At 44.9% G+C, this 20,412-nt stretch overlaps 3 protein-coding genes across 5 annotated transcripts in view; 1 reads left to right on the forward strand and 2 right to left on the reverse strand.

Annotated features, from left to right (window-relative positions):
- Positions 1-2,930: 2,930 nt before the first annotated feature.
- On the reverse strand, positions 2,931-7,737 carry LOC131269118 (ectonucleotide pyrophosphatase/phosphodiesterase family member 5-like). 2 transcript variants are annotated; one of them, XM_058271441.1, is made up of 5 exons: positions 7,623-7,737; positions 6,120-7,138; positions 5,367-6,048; positions 5,003-5,296; positions 2,931-4,931 (listed from the first exon to the last, which is right to left on the reverse strand). In XM_058271441.1, exons 2-5 carry the CDS (start codon positions 6,519-6,521, stop codon positions 4,723-4,725), a joined length of 1,587 nt encoding a protein of 528 aa, XP_058127424.1. In that variant the 5' UTR covers positions 6,522-7,138; positions 7,623-7,737; the 3' UTR covers positions 2,931-4,722. The 2 variants fall into 2 exon arrangements, with proteins under 2 accessions (XP_058127424.1, XP_058127423.1); XM_058271440.1 differs by lacking the exon at positions 7,623-7,737 and having other exon boundaries at positions 6,120-7,280.
- A 336-nt stretch (positions 7,738-8,073) lies between these two features.
- Positions 8,074-20,412, reverse strand: part of LOC131269461 (kinesin-associated protein 3) — a 49,810-nt gene continuing 37,471 nt past the window's right edge. The window contains exons 1-8 of one of the 2 annotated variants that reach the window (XM_058271829.1): positions 12,448-12,590; positions 11,948-12,065; positions 11,422-11,791; positions 9,968-11,334; positions 9,726-9,891; positions 9,302-9,645; positions 8,983-9,221; positions 8,074-8,846 (exon numbers count right to left, since the gene is read on the reverse strand). In XM_058271829.1, the coding sequence (XP_058127812.1) occupies positions 8,807-8,846; positions 8,983-9,221; positions 9,302-9,645; positions 9,726-9,891; positions 9,968-11,334; positions 11,422-11,791; positions 11,948-12,065; positions 12,448-12,590 (2,787 nt within the window). In that variant the 3' untranslated portion in view covers positions 8,074-8,806. Of the gene's footprint in view, positions 8,847-8,982; positions 9,222-9,301; positions 9,646-9,725; positions 9,892-9,967; positions 11,335-11,421; positions 11,792-11,947; positions 12,066-12,447; positions 12,591-20,412 lie in introns of those variants that run through there. The other variant, XM_058271830.1, reaches the window with a different exon arrangement.
- LOC131269463 (phosphatidylinositol-3-phosphatase SAC1) lies at positions 13,058-16,430 on the forward strand. The gene is made up of 6 exons (XM_058271831.1): positions 13,058-13,196; positions 13,451-13,545; positions 13,625-14,083; positions 14,175-14,908; positions 14,982-15,260; positions 15,345-16,430. The coding sequence occupies exons 1-6, from the start codon at positions 13,165-13,167 to the stop codon at positions 15,534-15,536; spliced, it is 1,791 nt and encodes a 596-aa protein (XP_058127814.1). The 5' UTR covers positions 13,058-13,164; the 3' UTR covers positions 15,537-16,430.

The following is a 20,412-nucleotide window of genomic DNA, read 5'->3' on the forward strand; positions in this document are numbered from 1 at the left end:
TAAGAGATCGAGCTCTTGTGTACATGTATCATAGAATATTCCAAATTTTTCTTTGTTCATTAATATGAATGCAATGCAAACGTATTCAAACAACATAAATTGCAAGAAACGAAATAAAAAGCGTAAGTTATGCAAATGTGTAATTTACATATATATTCGTGTGGTTGTACATCTCAGGAATTTAAATCGATGTAATAAACCCAATCTACTGTCAAATTTTGAAAACCGCGTATCTCCGAATCCGCGTAAGTCGAGAACCGCGTAACTCGAGAACAGACTGTATACCAATATTTTATATATAATAAATATACAACAGCGGGCTTTTATTGCCATGCACATATAGTTTGAAGTAATTTACGGCCCAAAAAATTGCAGTTAACACTTTTTCTATTACTTGTTATGATTTTCCGCCTTTTGCCAAGCTTTTACCTGCTAAAGCCTTCACCGTCGGAAGTTTGTGACAACATCGCACCATACGCAGTATCAGACTTTTCAGTAGTATTGATGAATTTCCCCAAAAAATCCGGGTGTTTTGAAATGGTTGGTGACTACAAACTGTTGTTGAATGTATCGAAAGCATATTGGCAATTTCCAGACCAGTTGAAATTCGCTCATTGAGTAGTTTATTCAGAAGATGCGTAAAGTTGAGCACAAATTTGTGATAATAATTGTAAAATGCAATGAACTTTCCGACTTCGTCCCCTTGAGGCAGAAGTTCATTTAAAAGACTTTAATTCGGTTTGTTCCAGGCTTTCCCATAGTTCTCTGACTTATGCCAGAAGAGCTCTTTCTCGTCTCACTATCTCCCTGCTATTTGTTGCCCTACTCTTATTTCTTTCTGAAAATAAACAGGGTTTCAATCTATATAATGGAATGTTTCAATAGACAGCGAAACGATTTCAAACGCATATTGGATAAATTCAATCGGTAGAGAGAACATTGCAATCACATAGGGGAATGTGTCAGATAGCTAACGGAAATGTGCTTTCCATACGAGTAGCTTTGCAACCGGTTAGGGGAGCAAGTTGTCAACATCATATAAGCCCTACGTTCGCGAAAAGTTAGTTAGTTACTGTGTACTTTTACTTGCCTATTAATTCAATTCAAGCTTGTCAAGCAACGAATTCGGTACGGTAAACGTGTAGAACCTCGCTTCGAATGTTACCCATCGACTTGGTATTTCATGTTTACCTCGACGGATCTGTGGTTTGACAGAACCATAGCAACTCGAAATAAACAAGGTGAATGTTTTTGTGTTTTAGTCGAAAACAACTTTCTTCGATGAAATCAACGCTTTTTAAACGTTTTATTACCGATAGGAACATCATTTACTAACAAACAACTACGAATTTGCGATGTTGGAAGCTTGCTCCCTTAATTTCAGTGGGTTTGCACGATTCCCCATGCTATTTGTCATATTCCCCTGTATGATTGCAAAGATCCCCAATGCGTCTGTAAACATCTCCTGTATCGATGAAACTTTCGCTCTATCACTTGAAACATTCCATTATATGAATCGAAACCCTATAAAAGCGCGTGATTTTCTTATATCATATAATATGCCCTTCGATTTCTGGTGGAGGGTCACGTCAAAGAAACACTTGGGTGTGGTATACACGCTACTAGCATTGATTTTGAACTCTGCGCAGCAGCGTGGCACAGATTAACTTAGCTTTAAACTAATGCTTCAAACATAATAAATGACCAGAAAGAAATATTACAATATAAAACACAGAGGGTACAGACATTTAACAAATTTGTTTAAGAGATCGAAACATTATGGACTTATTAACTTAACGTAGCCTATTAGATCTTGTGTAATAGAATCTTGCTTCTTCACAATCTTGAGCTGTTTGAAGTCGTTTATAAGAAAACCCAGAAATGAATAGGAAACAATGAAACATTTAAAAACATTAGAAAAAAGTTAACAACTGTGTTGTAACTACAACGTTGAGTATCGTAGGAAAAAACTATCGTAGGTTGTAAACGTACGTTAGATAGTAAGTACTTACGATAAACGTCTTAGTCGTAGTCCAAAATTAAATTTATTTTCTCCGTTTGTAAAACCTGTTTCTATTTATTATAGAAAGTTTCGTTTCAAAATCTGACTCAGCGTCCGTTTCCCAGCATCATTTTTATAAATCCCGCACTAAGGACCACATGAAATCCCCGTGGTGTGAGATGCGAGATGAACAAAATGAGTGAGATGAGAATTGTACTAAATTTGTCATCTAGGCGATCTCAGCTGTGAGAGCTGTGAGCTGTCAAGCAGCTGTCAACAACATTGTGTCATTTCTGAAGAACTCTACAAATGTTCAATGATGGAAAAATAAATTAAGCATGAATCTAAAATTTTAAACAAAAACTGTTAGAAACGTAAAACACGAAGTGTAAAATCCGTTTCCCCTCTTCATTTTGCATTGATGCATGTTAATTATTTATATATAAAGTCAGCTGTGCAGCACCTTGGTTGTGTAACATAAGAAAGTTCCTGTATGTAGTGTACTTGGTGAATTGTCCGTCCTTTACATGCCATGGATTCGACATTTCAACATTTTCTTTCCAATACGAAGGGCTACAGCAAGCCAAGTATTTGTTTTCCTCCTTCTCCTTCTCTTTATTTACTCCTAAAACATTATTTCATTAAAACTGTTCATCAGAATAGAAAGTAGGAGTAAAGTATAGAGGTGTAAAGAACTGTGTTCCGCCTTCCTTCCTTCGGTAACGACACGACCAAGGCGCACGCACGGTATACTCAGGACCTAAGGAACTTCCTAATATCCTTGCGAATCTCATCAAACCTGTTCGCCTGTATCGATATGACTTTGGCATGCCTGGTGGCGCGCCGTGTTCACTGGTTTAGCGGGTATATTTGCTGGTGCACGGAAAAATTATCGGTCACTATTGTTATCGATTGGCATACGATAATCTCTTTGCTCGAGATGGCCTCGCGAGACTCCCACACGGGTTTTTCCTTAAATGTAAAGAGCTCCTCCACCCGGTGAACCCTACATCCTAACCTTTAAAACTGAGTCCATTTGTTTCCTCATCTTATGTTTTGCATGTTCTTTGACACAATCGACACCCGTGGGTTTGGCCGCTGATTTTTCCTTTGATTGCTACCGTCCCCTCATCTTTCTTCCCTTCTTTCCGTCTCTTACTCCCTGTGTGCTCCCAGCCTTCCTTCCTTCCTTCCTAGACATCATCTTAGAAAAATATCACAATAGAGATAGCTTTAACCTTTTAAAAACGGATAGGTCTTTTTTCAGTGGTTGCGACGTTCGGTTCGCTCGAATGCTAATAATTGTCCCTACGCTTACGGCCAAAAGTTTTGGGACGGACGGCGGTCTGGTCGATTCGAACCGTCCGCCCATCCGTCCGCAAATTATGTGTGAATGTGGTTCGTTGTCTGGCGACGAGTGTTCGATGGAACGTAATGGTAGGATGGAAACAACTTATCTACAGTTCGTTCGCACGATACGCACCTCGCTACGCCGGCGAACGCTACGTGCTGTACGATAAATGACTATTTTCTTCAACTCTAATTACGATTACTGTTTCAATACGTCGCTTCTCGACCATGACACATGCTCTCAACGCTTCGAAAGCTGCTTCAACCTCACCGGCTACAAGTATGGCTTTCCGTGACTAACTTTGACTGTGTGTCGGTTTATCCTTTATCGCGAAAAACGCAACGCTAGGATCTATGGCCACCGCTTGGCTCGACTGTTCACCATTCCCTGGCCCTTTGGCGCACTCCCGTGTCAGTCGTTTGCGAGTAAATTTACAAATTTGCCTTGCCACGGAGACGACCGACCTTTCCGCGGCATGATGTGTAGCCCAAAATACGGCACACCAAGACATCTCCTCCCGAACTTGTTCGCACGTTCGCTTATTTCGTTTCATTTCCTCGTTTTTACATTGTATATAGATATAGTTGTAAGTATTATGTACAATAAACAGTGTAGATAGATAGATCCTCTACCAGCTTAAGGCCAGTCTTTGTCTACAATAAATTGGGAAATACTATCGTTTTCGGCTTGCTTCATGCTGTTTTTCCAATTGGTTTACTTTGTAGTGCAACGCACAAACTGTTACTCCTACCTGTTTGAAACTGTCTCTTTCAATCTTACATCAACAACATACAATTCATTCTAATTTCACGACATAATTCACATCCATCGTCTTTCTAGTAAATGTTCTTTGCTATCCAGTTAGTATGTTTACGTTTGCAGTGTGGCTTTAACGCGAACGCTGAGTGGACGCACGATGGGTGAGGGATTTGTTATAAAGTTTGTCCGATCGTTTCAAACCTCCGCAAAAGGTACACCAACGTTTGATGACTTTCTGTCTCCACCTTCTCCTCGGTCGCAAATCATACAATTTACGCTCATCGCTCGCACGATGGAATGCCAACAATTGTTCAGCTCAAGGATGTACGAACGATTATGCAACGTGTAGTGTGATGAAAGACGGAAACTCGCGGAAAGGGGACGGCGGTGATAATTTGGTTTCGATAGGTTGAACGAAAGAAGTTACCGATGTGTATAGGTTGCGGGATATGAAAGCCGATTTCATAGGTTCCAGGTTCAACCCTTCCGAACGCACGACGCCGGCACATGTTGGTTCGCGGTACAGCAATCGACAACATAGGCACACAACAGCCACACGCAACACAACACGACCGACCGGCCGTCGTCCGGCTTCCGCCCGACGACGCTCTCAAACGTCCACCGATACGACGTCACCGTTGATGGACGAATTGGTGGTGCTGGTGTGCAGCAACTTGTTGCCCTCGTCGATGAATGTTTCCGTCTCCTCGTATAGGTACGGAGGGACCATGTGCTCCCGCCTTCGTCGCTGGTAGATGACGGCCAGCGCAAATAGGCTTACGATGGCGAACGATCCGAGCAGGCTGCCGGCGAAAATTACTAAAAAGAGCGACGATGTGTTAGGGCGATGATTTGGAATGTCACTACCAGAACGGTTGGTCTAACTTTACCTGCTATCATTTCCGCTCGCGTTGAACCGGAACCATTGGCACCATTCGGATCGTCATCGTCGTCGTCCCGCGAGTCGTTACGAAGAATGTGCTGAACGTGGTTAACGTTACCCGCCAGGTAGGTAGGCGGTGTCAGGTTCAGAATTTCACAGAAAAGATAGTACAAATCGACCGTATCGAATGGATCCACCGTCAGCTCCTCCCGGATATTGGGACCGTACGCGAAGAAGATAGAATTCATGATCTGCAGCTGATTGTCGTACCCATGGACGCCATATCGCGTTTCCGGTGTCACTGTGAAGAAGGAGAATTGAAAATGAACACCACCGAGTCGCATCCACCGACCGCGCGTACTGGCACTTACCGTTCACACCAAACTTTTTCTTGTAATACTCGACCGTCTTCCACATGTCATCGAAACCGTAGCCAATGTGTGCTACCGCCGTGATCGGCCCGGTCCGGTGCGAGTTGTTGTAGTGCCAGCGGGCTGGCAAGTTCTCCAGCATGTACACGTCGAATCTGCCGTCCAGCTCGGCCGCGTTCCGCAGCTGCCGGTACAGCTCGGACGTCTGCTGTTTTACCTTCGGTACGATCTGGAGCACCGGCGTGTTGCCATACGTGTCGTACTTCAGTTCGTCCGATACGAGCGACGTCAGGTTGATGAAGTTCTTCACCATCAACGAGTCCATGCCGTGATCGCTCAGGTGCACCACGTTCACCCGCTCCTGAAGGCGTAGTTCGGCGATTTTCGAGTGCAGGTATCGCGTGAGATCGTTCAGCTTTACCACCAGCTGAGCGACGCGGTCCGATTCCGGGCCGTAGATGTGCCCGTAGTAATCCGGCTCTTCGACGTAAAGCATGATCAGGTTAGCTGGCCGCTCGGCGTCTCGCACCCACCGCAGCGCGGTGTTAACCCGGTCGTTCCAGGAGATCGAGATGTTATATGGCTGCGTGTGGCTGCAGGTAAGATTGCGCGGTCCATAGCCAAAGTCGGACCCTGGCCACATCATGCAACCGCTATGTCCTCCGGCGTATTGATTCAACGACTGCGGGATGATTGAAACAATATACGATTAGAATGATTTTGAATTGTGTGTCTTAAGGTCCTCTAACTTACCCATATTGGCATGAGGGTGGGATTGAAATGGAAAAGCTCGTACGAATAGTTAAGAGCGCCCTGCAGCGTATCGTACAAGCCATTGCCCAGCACACCGTGCACGTTCGGATATACACCGGTTGCGATACTGTGGTGGTTCGGGAAGGTTTTGGTCGGGAAGACGTTTCGGAGGAATGCACTGCTCGTGCCATTTTGACGAAGTTCGTTCATATAGGCGGTACTATTGCGCTGCAAGTACTCGATACGGAACGCATCGTACGACACCACAATCAGCACCGGTGCGGCCGAATCCGTTGAACGGCTGCCCACCGAACCACCGGACATCCGCACCCGTCCGGACAGCACCAGCAGCAAGGCTAGCAGAAGATGCAAGGGCTCTCGAAACAACGCGGGCAGCGCCATTTTGGAGGCAAAACAAAGGATGCCCAGCTGCCCTTTGCGGGTTTGCGTAACGATCCGATGCGTGTCGTTCTTATCTGTACCTACGTTCTACACCGTTCCAGCCACGGAAACACCCCGAACTCTGAACCAATGGTCGCCTTTGAATGTTGAATCACTTTGCGAGCAAATTTTCTATCTTTGCATTCCGTTTCATTTCACTCGCGCTCAAGGGCCTTCTCCCTTTTTTTCTTTTTGATGAGGCCACAGCTGACGATTGGCAACTTTTTCTACACAATCATCATCGCTCGGCCTGTAATGTTTCGCACGAGCTCACGGTTACAAAGCAGCGCAGATAGCGAAGGGTCACCGCTCGTGCTTGCGTTGCTAAATCGAATCGTCTTTATCGAAGGGCAAACTTTGTTTCTGCGTTGTAAAACTGCTCACAAATACGAATGCTTTTGTTTTTGATACTGTTTGTGCACCTGTTCCTCCTGTCTTGCGCTGGTTTCGCAAGACGATTGTATACAAACGGCAAGGGTGCAGTACTTAACACCTAGCAATGGATCGGTGTCGCTTTCATATTTCCATCCATTCGACCACGATTCCCTGAAACCTTTCTCCGTGGGCATACTCCTTGCCTGGTTTAAATCATACAAATCACTTCTATTTTAGCTTCAACAAAACTGAACGCCGATTTCGACCCACAAAATGTAACTTTAGCTTTGCGTTAAACCTAGATTGAAGTTTACGCTGGCTCATGGCGGTCGTAAAGTAGGTCACAAACTGTCAAACTTATATTCGCCACGGCTTACAAAGCGTCGTACAAAAGTAGCGTAATTAAATGATAAACTAAATCCTTCTCAAAAACTTCACTAACTGCTATGTATTGCGCTGTTTAGAAAATGAAGACGACGTTGTTGATAATTTGATGAATCATTCAGAAATTCCATCACAACGCAGAAACTTTACAATTCGATGGAACAAAACTTCCCGGTTGACAGAAATTTAAATTTTCGCTGCTATCATGTAGTTCCAGCAAGGGTCGCAGTAATCTGCCATGGAAAAATTTGCTGTAACTATATGACAGCTGCAAAAAATTTGAATTTTTGTCAACCGGGTTACCTTCAAGTGTAACAGATTTGAGAAACAAAACTAATATTAAATAGCAATCGAATGCTGTAAAAGCTGAATCTAATTAAAGTTGCTTGCACTACGACCTGTAACCTTTTAACGAGAGCTGTTGTGGGTAAAGAAGGTAAACAAATAATCTTGACCGACCTCCCGTTCAAATTTACTCCATTTGACAGGTCTTACGAACGTTCTTTACAACCCTGCGCAGTGTGTTAGTTTATGGCAACCGTTTGAATGAAAATAAAATTTCAACAATTTCTATATGTATTCTAAAAATATTACCAATTTTTCAATTCTAAAACAATATATACTTTTCCGATAAATAGAATTATGAATTTAACACGTTATGAATTCCCGACCCTTTACTTCTTTGTTCTTCTTTCAAGACATCTCAATAGCATAATGTTTCGGATCGCAACACATAACGCAAAAGGATTCCACGCGAACCTTAATCAGCTTTTAGCGGCATTCAAATATATTTTACATATGCATTTGATCTCAAGCAATTACAATGTTCTTTTCATAAATACGCGATTGGCAATTGCCGAGAACTAGTTTCCTCTAACATGCCATCAATTTAAGCAATAACCAAAGGGAAAACAACGATTCACGAAAAAGAAAAGTAAAGAATGTTTTCGTCTGTAGATCCTACAGTTAATACTTCCATTGCACAGACCAGTCTACTAACAAAACCATTCATTGACTAGATATTTCACTGAGAAAACAAAACAAGTTCAAAAATCAACAGGTAAAGATGAATGAAATGAGAAGCGCTCCCAACGATCCAACTGGGGATAGATAGTATTGATACGTTTGCTTAGTAGTTTATCAAATGGTAGAAGTTGATTACACATCATACGTTTTTCAATTTGTAGCATTATAAGGACGTATGTAAAATGTTGAATAGCTAGCCGGCAAATTTGTGCGTTTGGTAATAACGATCACTTCTTACCTATCCTTCCAGAAGAATTGAGTTGGTTGCAGATGGTTGTACAGGCCTACAGTACACCATATTGTTGGCAAACATTTTGGTAAACTCGTAGTTTTGGAACGCAGTTTAATAACAATGAGGAGCATTATTGAAACAAAAATCAGCAGAAATATTTGCTTGAAAATCCTGACTACATTTCCACATGTACTTGAAGCCATCATCGGTACGATATATTACTGTTCGTTCAATTAATCATTTCTAAATCTTCTAAATCACGACTGTAGCTGAAAAGGGAAAGAAAAAAGATGACAAAAAAGATTAAAGATAAGGCAACGAAATTTGTAATGCAGCGGATCTTTAGCAAAATCGGAACTACTATTTTTTAAAGGTGCTTTCAAATGCGAATTGTTGAAAACTTACCGGCTAACTGGGCGACTATAGTTGGACATCGCAGACCCGGATCGCATCTTATTGCAGTCAGCATCATCGTTGGAGTCCCCACCGGAAAGGTAAAGCTGATCGAGATACTCTGAAGTTAGGTATGCCGGCAAATCTCCTTCTTCTTCCTCTATCGGACCGTAAGTCTTGATATCATCCACATCCTCTTGAGAATCAACCATACTCAGCCACTGGCTGTTATGATTACGGAATTTCTCCAGCTAATGGGAAGATTTATAAACAATGTTCAATATATACCGAATCAATACGCTTCAAGCTGAAGCAATGCAATGCGTCATACCGTTATTCGCGATGCCCATTCGCTGTCCGTAATTGCAATGATATCAAGGCAAAAGTCGCACACTTTCCGTATTTCGGCATTCTTGTCGTGCATCAGATCGATCAGGTAGGCCGGCGATTCCGTCTCCTTGATCATGTAGCAGCGCGTACTTTCGTGTCGCAAAACCTGCTGGAATACAAACACAATCTGCAGTACCATCTCATCGTCCTCTTGCTTCGCCTTCAGCAGCTCAATCAGCGATAGAATCGCGTCGGCTTTGCAAAGCAGCATAGCGCACGATTCGTCGGACGCGCATGTTCCTAGGAAAACGACCATCTCTAGCACCAGATCGTCCTTGTACTTTCCTGCAGGTAAATGCGAGAAAACGTCACAGGCATTAATGATCGGCAATGGTTTGATTTACATATTAATAATGATGAAATACCTGGTACAAGCATATTACGGATCAGCGGAATGAGATTGAAGTTATGAATGATTTGTGAATAATCTAGGTCGGCCAGAGCAAGGTTGCCTAGTATTCCTAGGCATTCAACGGAAAATTCTTCGTCATCACACTCCGTCAAAATCTTCGCTAGATCACCTACGAAGTCCTGTAACGATATGTTATTTTTTATTAGATATATACCGTAAGCCGGTGTCGAACCATATGTCGTTGATAATACGTACTACAAAGTGCATCCGAAGACTATCATGCAATGAAATATTGCGTATCATTTTCATGATGAGTGTGTCCTGAAATTTGAACGCACGCGACATCAGATTGTGCAGTCGATTGTTTTCAATCATGATAGCCGCATTGCGACGATTGAGCGCTAGGTTTATCCCAAGTGCGATCAGATCTGGGTCGGATTTCTGGTTGAGGTTCAGTAGTAACATATCGACGACCACCGGCACGCAGTCGGTGTACGTGAACATTGACTTGATTTTGTCGTCCAGACTCATGTGGTACAGTATTTTCGTGACAATACCGTGATGCTTGTCGTCGCTGAGGAACGTCACGAGCTTCGGCAGCAGGCCGACGCGTATCATTTTCGCACGCAGTCGAGCGTCGAACGAAAGGTTGAACAGCAGCTTCAGCGTCATCTGAACCAGATCCTTTTGCGACTGGAGCAGTCTCGGTAGCTTCTCGACAATGTTGAGCTCGTACATTTCCTCCTTATTGTCGAGCACGATCGATAACTTCTTCAGGAACGTCACGACCAGCACGAGCAGATCGAAGTTCTGCCGCTCAAGCGCTTTCAGCAGCATCTTGACTATGTTTTTCTTGCGCATTTTTTCCTCCAGCTTCACGTTTTCGGCAATGTTCAGAAGAAGATAAAAGGCAACCCGCAGCAGCTGCTCTTGTTTGCGAACGAACAGTTTGAACTGCTTGTTCACCTTATCGTAGTCGTCCTTTTGCTTTTTCGGATCCGGTTTTTCGCTACCGACTCCTTCCGGTCCGGCGGAAGGTGACGTCGTGTTCAAACCGCTCGCACTCATGCTTTCCGTCGAGGTGGAGCTAATCGTTGACATGTTAAGCGGCTGATTTACGGGACTAGATTCCTTCGACAGCTGCTCGTGGTAGCTGTTGTTCATCGAGTGCGCCTTGATGAGCGATGAATTGAGCACCGGTCCACCCGTACCACTGTGGTAGCTGCCCCAGTTGCCGGACTTGGGTCGTTGCTTCAACTCCGGGATGCGTCTCCTCGGTGGTTCCATTTCTTTCGGCTTTTCCTGATTGATGATGGTGTCAAGATGCTCGATGCTGCTTCTGCCGTTGTTCGCCTCGGGTTCTTTTTCCTTCGCACTGGTGCCGGCCGATCCAGCCGGTGTGTTTTTGCGTGTGTCCAAATCGTGCTTCATTTGATCGTAGCGACGCAACTCGTAATCGATCACGTCCATGCACAGGGAACCGATCTTGTAGTTTACGATCACCGAGTGGAAATTTGTGTAGGTTGAAAAGCAGAAGAAGATGTAAATGATGTTTGTCGACAGATCCAAAGAACGACGCCAATCTTCTCGCAGCACGCGAGAGAGTGCACTCAGAACAGCCTCTGCGAACAAAAACGGAACAGATTGTTTTATTTTTGTCATTCCGTGACGTAAAGCAAACGCGTAACGAAACTAGCCCTCATACATACCGTTCTTTTCCAGCTCTTCTAGGTTATCCGGATCGCGAGCTAACTGCAATATCAACCGGGAACCTTTAACTTTCTCAGGCAGATCCTCATACAGCAATTCAATGTAGTCGTCAATGTTCCGAATGGATGCTTTTTCCGCTTCCATGATTGGGCTGGATTTGCCAGATATTCGAGACACGGATCGTGGGTTACCGGTTGCCACAACTGGGGTTTCTACATTCTTTCGGTTCTTCAGATAGTAGATGATTTGCTCGATATCTGATAGCTGCGACTTGTGTATGAGGTCACATTTTTCCACCACCTCTCGTGCAAGTACGGCAGGGTCGGTTTTACTGTTCAGTGACTTGAGACGTATAATTCGCTGACAATCCTAAAACGAGTTCAGAACGAAATCCAATGAGTATGTTTTGAATTTTCTCAAACTAGTACCGAATAACAAATTGAAACATTCATTCCAATGCTATATAAATGAATTAAGTTGGAAAGATTATATTGTTGAAACTACTGTCGTGAGCAACACACATACCTTTTTATCCTCTAACATAGGATCCCCCGGTTCGCCAAACACGGCTGCTTCCAGTTTGTAGTTCACTATCAACGCCTTTTCCGTGGGATGTGGCTCGATGGTACCGCCCTTCCATCTCCTGTAGCAGATAAATAAATATGCGTTAGAAAATCTAAACTCCACACACCACAAAATATAGCGCTTTTTGCTTCCAACATTTCCATCATGAAGTGTTTGACCAATTTCGGGGTCACCGTGGAGCTAAGATTGCACAATGACATCATTTTACACGCACAGTTAGTGCCTGTGAATGTAATCTTTGCCCAACATCCCATTGAAAAAAAAACCAATAACTCTTACAGATCACAAGTGAACAAAGGAAAAAAAACTTAATTTACAGAAAAAAATCGATAAAAGTGCACTGGAAATGTTTCGAAACACGTCTTCCTACTTCGTGGGCGTTAATACGGTGGACACTCGACGATGGATGGATTTTGTTTCCGTCTCCACAATGCACTTACTTTTTGATGTATTTTGCATCCTCAGATTGCATTTGGCTGCCGGAGGCACGCTGCAGGGCGGTCACAATGTAGTAAATGTAGTGAACAGTAAATAAGAGCAATGCCAGTCCCGCTATTAGGTGTAAAAAGCTAGCCAACAGCATACAGTGGAACCAATCACTGCTACCTTCAAGGATGTTTCGTTTGACCACCAACAATATCGATTCACCAAGGCAACAAACATCCGACGTGCGAACTACGTTTACTACTCGTAGTTGATTTCACCAGCGCTGGCGGTCATATCGGTTTAGGAAATAGTCGAATTATAGAAATTGATCGGCCATTAACAGTATCTAAGAGTGGTTGAAAATGACTTCCCGGATTTTTAAAACCCGACACTATGTTTCACCAACTTTGAAACACATTACGTTACGGTATTATTTAGCTTTTGTGAAAAACTTTTGCTCGCCCGTTTCGGACGTAAAACGGCTGTCAACGTTGTACCATCCGTGAAACGTCAAACAAAATGGCATAAAATGTGCAGCGATGCTAAAATGATGTCATTTCGGCAGCTGTCAACAGAGTAGCGCAGATTCGGAGAGTCCAACTCGTACATTTCTGGCTGGCTCGCTTCTTGACTACTTCTGTAGACGAAAATCACGGGCGAGAACTATCGAAAATCACCTTTGCCCGGCAAAACTCATCAAAGGCTCAACCCAGCAGTACTGAAAGCGCAAGATGGAGAAGCCTATCTACGATGATTTGAGATTGTAAGTAAAGTGCAAGCTGCGACTCCCGAGCAAGTTCTTTCCCGTGGCAGTGCCTACTTTCGTTGATGGAAAAAAGGGTCACGACTGCTTGTTTTTTCCCAATTTGAAGGTTTAAGGATTTAGATTACGGAAAAAACTGCAAACGTGCACCTGCACAGTGTAGATCGTTGTACGCACATAACAAGCAGCATTTTCGACACGATTGCGTGGGTTGCTCCGATAGTAATTCCTGCTTCATTTGATTTTCGTTCTAGGTATATTACACCCGACCGGTTTTACATCGAGCCGCAGGGAGTGGAGAACGAGTTTATCATCATCGAGCGTCTTAACGGGGCCATCTCTTTACACAGTATGTACTCTGTTCGGCTTGAACATCATGCAACCTTTTTAACAAGCCTTCGATTCACGCTTTATGTGGCAATCTACAGATTCAGGTAGCAACGAGCAAATTCCTTTGCACTGCTATGACACAAGGAACATTTGCGGCGTGCTAGGAATGATCCGGTTGATTAGCGGCATGTACCTCGTCGTGGTCACGCATCGCATTTTCGTGGGTCTTATAGATGACAAACCGATCTGGCAGATGGCCGGGTTCGATCTGATATCGCTGGCGCCGACGCTAACGCATCTCAGCGAGGAGCAGAAGGAGCAAAACAGCATTTATCTGTCGATGGTGCGCCAGGTGCTGGACACGCCGTTCTTCTATTTCTCGTACAGCTATGATCTGACCAATACGATGCAACGAACGTCAGCGGCTCCAAAAGTGGGCGAAATAGACAGCATCATGCACAAGAGTGATAAACGTTTCGTCTGGAATGTCGGGCTGTTGGAGTGCATGGCAGGATCGTTGGAACTGGCCCGATACACGCTGCCAATCATCCATGGCTGTGAGTATTAAAGCGATTTTAAATTTGACACGGTACGCGGGTAATTTATCGTCCATCATTAAACGATAATTTTTTCGTTTCTAATTTGCAGTCGTTTCTATCAACAATGTGGTGATCAATGATCGAGTAGTAAGCTGGATACTGGTATCGCGCCGCTCGGTAGAACATGCCGGTACCCGGCTGTTTTGCCGTGGCATTAACAGTGAAGGGCAGGTGGCCAACTACGTCGAGACGGAGCAGATTCTGATCACCGACGAGGACAAGGTTTCGTTCGTGCAGACGCGCGGCAGCATCCCACTCTTCTGGCAGCAGATGCCAAACCTCAAGTACAAACCGCGGCCGCAGCTGCTGACCGGTGGTGACCACCTGATCGCCTGCTCGCGCCATTTTGACGACCAGTGCCGGCGGTACGGCGCACAGGTGCTGATCAACCTGATCGACCACAAAGGGGCGGAGGATGTGCTGGAGAAGGCGTTCGACGCGGCCATCTCAACGCTCGCCAACAAAAAGCTCACCTACGTGTCGTTCGACTTCCACCAGGAGTGCAAGAAGATGCGCTACGATCGGCTCAGTAACCTCATCTGGCGCATCGCGAAGGATCAGGATAACTTTGGCGTGTACCATGCCAGCCACAGTGGGCTTCTGTACTCCGTCCAGCGGGGAGTTTTCCGTACGAACTGCATCGATTGCCTAGACCGAACGAACGTGGTGCAGAGCATGATTGCACGACGTAGCCTCGAACAAACGCTGCTAAAGCTGGGCATCCTGCGTCCCGGTGAACATTGCATTGATCCAGCATCCCACTTTGAAACCATCTTTAAAGCGGTAAGTGAACTGCTACCGGTCGTGTCTTTCCCATTATCTAAATACCATTTTCCATTCTCTCTTCCCCGCGCAGGTATGGGCCGACAATGCGGATCTGATTTCACTGCAGTACTCCGGCACCGGTGCACTGAAGACTGACTTCACGCGCACCGGGAAACGTACATTCCGTGGCATGATGCGCGACGGCCTCAACTCGCTGACGCGCTACGTGAAGAACAACTTTAACGATGGCTTCCGTCAAGACAGTATCGAGCTGTTCCTCGGCGCATATCGGGTTGCCGATGGTGAGGGCCTGACGATCCCATCACCGCTCAAGAACACCGACGTCAGTGCCGATTGGCACAAGGGAGCGGTAATATCCAGCATGATAGTCCTTTGTTTCGGTATTTTTAAAGCTTATAACTGTTTTTGTCTTCTCTCAACGCACGGTGAACAGATTCTGGCCAGTGTGCTGTTCGAGATAGCGATGTTATTCGTGGTGCTGCTGTCGCCTGCCAAGTACGATATCGTCACCGGAGGATTGCTGCTCGCTTGGTCGGTCATGATCGGCTTCACCGGCCGGTACATCGTGAAGCATCGAGACGATTTCGTCGATTGGCCAAAGCTGGTACCGAAGAAGAAGAAGTAGCTGGCGCGTTGAACGTGAAACCGCACGAACAATTTGATGCGAATGGGTTCGTTTTTGTTTGTAGAAGATAATTTCGTTTTTAGAGAGAGTGCCTCTTTCTGTCGTTTAGTTTCCTTTTACTCTCTACCCTCTCTCTACGTCATTCCGAGCGATGCTAGCGGCTGGTGCAAATTTGTTTTCATTAAATCTTTTAGCAACAACCGGTAGGGTAATAGGGCTAATCTTTGAATTAGTTGTTGTATAAAGATTAGTTTTAGTTTTGTTTATTGTATGAAGCCATTTGACACTCGACGACCGTACCAGGACAACGTTATGGGTAAAATCGGTTTCCTTTGGATAACAAATCCGTTCCAGTGAGCGATAGTATATCAATTATAACAAAGAAGCGGGTTCATCTGTTATCATTTATGCTTTGAAACGACCTATGCTCATAGAAACACACAACGTTGAAACGATCGACGGCTTTAAATACAGCAGCATAAAACTACCCCATCTCAACAAAAAGGTCGAACGAGACGAATATATAGTTTCCCGTTGGCGAGGATGCTGTAAATAAATTCAGATACATTAGCAATGCCTAGGGAAGTGTTAAGCAAAAAATTCCATCTTATCTGCATTCGATCAATGCTTGATGCCAACAAACCTATTGATTGCACCACAATAACACGGAAGGTTCGCCAGGCTTTATAGTTTTGTTTCGGACCAATTTTCGACATTATAGGTGCAGGACGTGATTGTTTTACCTGACACCGTCGGAAAAGGTCCATCTATAGTTGGTAGCTAAAGGGAACACAAGAAGAACATTTAACTGCAAAAGACAATTAAAGGGAAAATCTGGTGGAAGCATACGAATTCATACATTGTAGGGGAAGAAAGGGTCAATCTTAAAAAGAAGGCAAACGGTAGTTTCTGGCGAACTCTAGTTCTTTCAATAGTTGCATAGAAGAATACAGTCTATATGGACCGTTTCGAGGCAGTTTCGCGACATGTTCATGCCGGAAGAGAACTCAACCCGGTACGTTTTCTTCTTTCTGGTCTGTTTGTTCTGCGAAGCGTTCCTTTGAAATCATTCGTAGTTAATTCCTAATGCGTCCACGTTACTACCCCGCTATTTAAAAAACGTAAAATAATAAAAAAAATCAATGCAACACCAAGACAACTTTTTGCTTTATTTTAAAAGAGAATGCATAATACATTTGATCAGGTTGAAACGGCAAATGGCATGATAGAAAACGGTACGGCAAATATACAAATATCGGTAGAGCGCATCTTGCATCGTCGATCTTGCGCAGTGGCGAAACACGAAAGGGGTTTGAATACATTAACACTATAATATTACGATTTCTACCTCATTTGCTATCGAAGAAGTTATTTAGGGTTGAATCAAGGTTTCAATGTGTAGGGTGCTTCGAGCCAAACGTATTTGTTAGCGTTGGAAAGTTTCCCTTCGGCCGAGGTCACCGGCGGTGAAATCACGGTTGAGAATTGGTTCACGGTATCGAAAAGATGTTTTTATGCGCCCTAGTACGTGAAAAACAGCATAAAGTAAATAATTTAACGTTTGCTACCCTTCGTTCATTGATCGATTTAACATGAAATGAAAACTCTGGCTATGCTATCACAAGAGTTGCGCCTTGTTAGTAAAATTTATGCAATCGAAAAATGTATTTAAGAAACCTAAATCGCATTGTCCCACAAGCGATGAGATAAACATTCTCATGCAACATTCCGTGACGGGTTTGCTGGGTTGTTTCGTCCGTCCCGCTCGCGGACATAAATCTACCCGCCCGTTACCGGAAAGATGCGCCACAAACTCCCATTTGTACCGGGGTTTACGCAGCAGTGAAAGTGTTTTTTCGACTCCGATATCGTCGGTCGAGCTTTCGCCCATTTCATAATGTTTATCGGCGGACGCCGTAAAGAAAGATTAGCGTTTTGGGTAGCGCGAAAATGAGTTCGTCCTGCAGCGGCGGCGGTGGCATGCCGGAATTCGATATTCGGCAAGAAATAGCACCTTGAGCACACCCGAAAACCGGCCAACAGGTTTGTGCTCCGAACCGCCGCCGTTAGGCTAGGAAGCCCCCCCCCCCAAAATGTGGTTCCACGGCAGTCCTTCGGTCGCCAAACACCGCCAAAACGCTGCGCGGATGCGATGAGATGCAAAAAGCCTCCAAAAAAGTCAAATCCAAATGAATCCATAATTAGAATGGGAAAGTGGCAGTATGTAAACCTGTTCCGGGTGCGCATCTCCGCGTTTGTGCCATCGCCGCCGATATCTTTAGCGCATCGGTCGGTTCGCGTAGATTGTTCCAGTTGTCTGTCATATACCGGTGTCTGCTGCTCTATCTGGTCAGTGATGGCTTCCATCGGCTGATAAGCAAAGCACGCCGATAAATTTGCGCCCCATTTGCGTGACGATGTCCGGTGCTTACTTCCATCCAAAACAAGACGTTTGGCTCAGATGCATAGACATCAACAAACCTTACTCTAAGTGCCGAATATATTCTCATAAAAAAGTAAACGTCTTTTTCTTCATAGCACTAAGTCTAATTTGAGTGATTATGTTTTTAAATTAGTAAGATAGAGAGATTTAAATAAGATAAATTTTCTCTTTTAAAATAATAATTATAGCCTTTCTCGATAAGGAAATATCTGGCCACATTTGCATGCACACCTTTGAGCGAAGCGGAATTTTAGAACCGTACCATTTTTCTATTGGTATTTGGGGTTATAGTTTTGTTGGATCTTGGACCTGTAGATCCACAATCTGTCTACATGGAACGTTCTGAGACAGATTCAGGACATGCGAAATGACAAAAGCTCTTCCAGTCTGCAGCGAATTGCTATATAAACATTTGTTCAATGAACGATTTCACATGTCCGTCAATTTCGACATTTCTTGATAGCTTGGCTATCCAGATCTTATTTCAGAATAGTATTCATGGCCATTTGGAACACATTAAAAATCGGTAGCCATTTTAAGTATTAAGCAGTTTCTGTTGGCCCAACTCCCAGAACTACGATTAATCCTCGCTCTTGCTTGCTCTCGTTCCAAAAATGGCAGACCAAACCTGTTGGATCTTTTAAGAAAAATTGTAATGTACAATATTACAAAGCTATAAAAGAGAGAGTGTATGAACAGTAGCGTCTCCTCTGTGACTCTAGTAAAAAGTGTATGTAAATATATCGGACACGGTGTAGATCGCCCACTCTTCGCCCGTCAACTTTCCTCCAACCACCCCTCGTTCATCATGACACGCTGAAGATTGAATTCAAAAATCTACATTTGAAAAGCATAAAGCAGCGATCCGCTGCCAGATAGCGTTTATAGGCTGGAGTCCTTAACGAGAATCGATAGCAGCGGACCGTGACCCTGATCAACTCGCCGTCTCCCCAGCTCCACTCGCATCTGGCGAACTTTCCCAGCCCCGTACGGTGTTCGAAATTGCCGTTACGCTCAGAACATTCGACCTGTCGGCGTTGAGTCGGTCGATGAGACTTCAGGAAGGACTACTACCATAAGACTGAAAATGGTGCGCTTCGGCTGCGGCCGAGCTTGTGCAAGGCCACCTTCCTGGGAGGGGGAGGCGAAGGATGGGAAATAAAATGATAGGAGAGAAAAAAATGTCACAACTAGCTTAGCCCCCCGTCGAATCGCGTGCGACATCTTCGCGGCGAAAAGAAACGCGCAGGAAGGAATTCGTTTCGGCGCGGGAAGAAGAAAAAAAAGCGAAACAAAAATCATAAAACATAGAGCGGTAGAAAACGAAAGACGAAAACACACTACTCCCGGGGCTGGCATTTTCCCTGATATTTGCCGAATTCGGCGCGCAGTTCGTCGTGCGGTTGAACTAGTAGGCATAAATTAAGTCGCCATCCCAAATCGTAGGCCGGATATAAAACGGCTTATCTCGCGCGTGGTGCTGCTCAGTTCGTTCGCCACATCGGAAACGCAAAGGTGCTCCCCGGGCTTGAGAATGCAGGTACGAGCAGGTGTCCATCGTGATCGTGCGTGTGATTGTATGTGTGTGTATGTGTGCTGAGAACGATAACAGAACAGTTCCAATTCTAACCGGAAGTGCGGCTAGACGACCTAGCCATATTCGAAGAGTAGTCCAGAGCTGAGTAGTGAAAAACTTTTTAGTCCGGAATACACAAATGTGTATAAAGAGCTACTTAGCTACCTCTGTGCCATTTTTCAGTACCCCCGCGACGAAGTTCCAACTCACAAAGCTTACCGATTTCCTCTGATCTTCCTTTCCTCCCCATCTCATAGCTGTTGAAAGTGCTCCTCGTGGTGTTGCTCGCAGTGAACTTGAGCGCCGGGTTTTTCTTTAAGAAGAAGAAAGTGTACTCCCATCATGCGGCGCCGGCCCCAGCATATCATCACTATTCGGCACCACCACCCGCCCATCACCATTACCAAAGCTATCAGCAGCCGGCAGCGGTGGCTCCAGGGTATGCCTCCTACTACCATCAACCAGTCCATGCCGCCCCCGCGTACCATGCCCCGGTAGCACCAGCTCCACCTCCGGCCCCGGTGCCAAGCTATCACGCACCAGCTCCTGCACCAGCTCCAGTATATCATCAACCCGCTCCAGCTCCTGCACCAGCTCCGGCTCCAGTGTATCATCAACCCGCTCCAGCTCCTGCACCAGCTCCAGCTCCAGTGTATCATCCACCCGCTCCAGCTCCGGCTCCAGTATATCATCGTCCAGCTCCAGCTCCAGCTCCTGTCTATCAGCCTCCAGCTCCAGCTCCAGCTCCTGTCTATCAGCCTCCAGCTCCAGCTCCTGTTGCGCCTACTTTCCAACCTGTGCCTGTGCCGGTGGTTGCCGTTGCTCCAGCACCCGTGGCTCCGGTACCAGTACCAGTA

This window comes from Anopheles coustani, chromosome X, assembly GCF_943734705.1.
Source record: "Anopheles coustani chromosome X, idAnoCousDA_361_x.2, whole genome shotgun sequence".
NCBI classification, from domain to species: Eukaryota; Metazoa; Arthropoda; class Insecta; order Diptera; family Culicidae; genus Anopheles; species Anopheles coustani.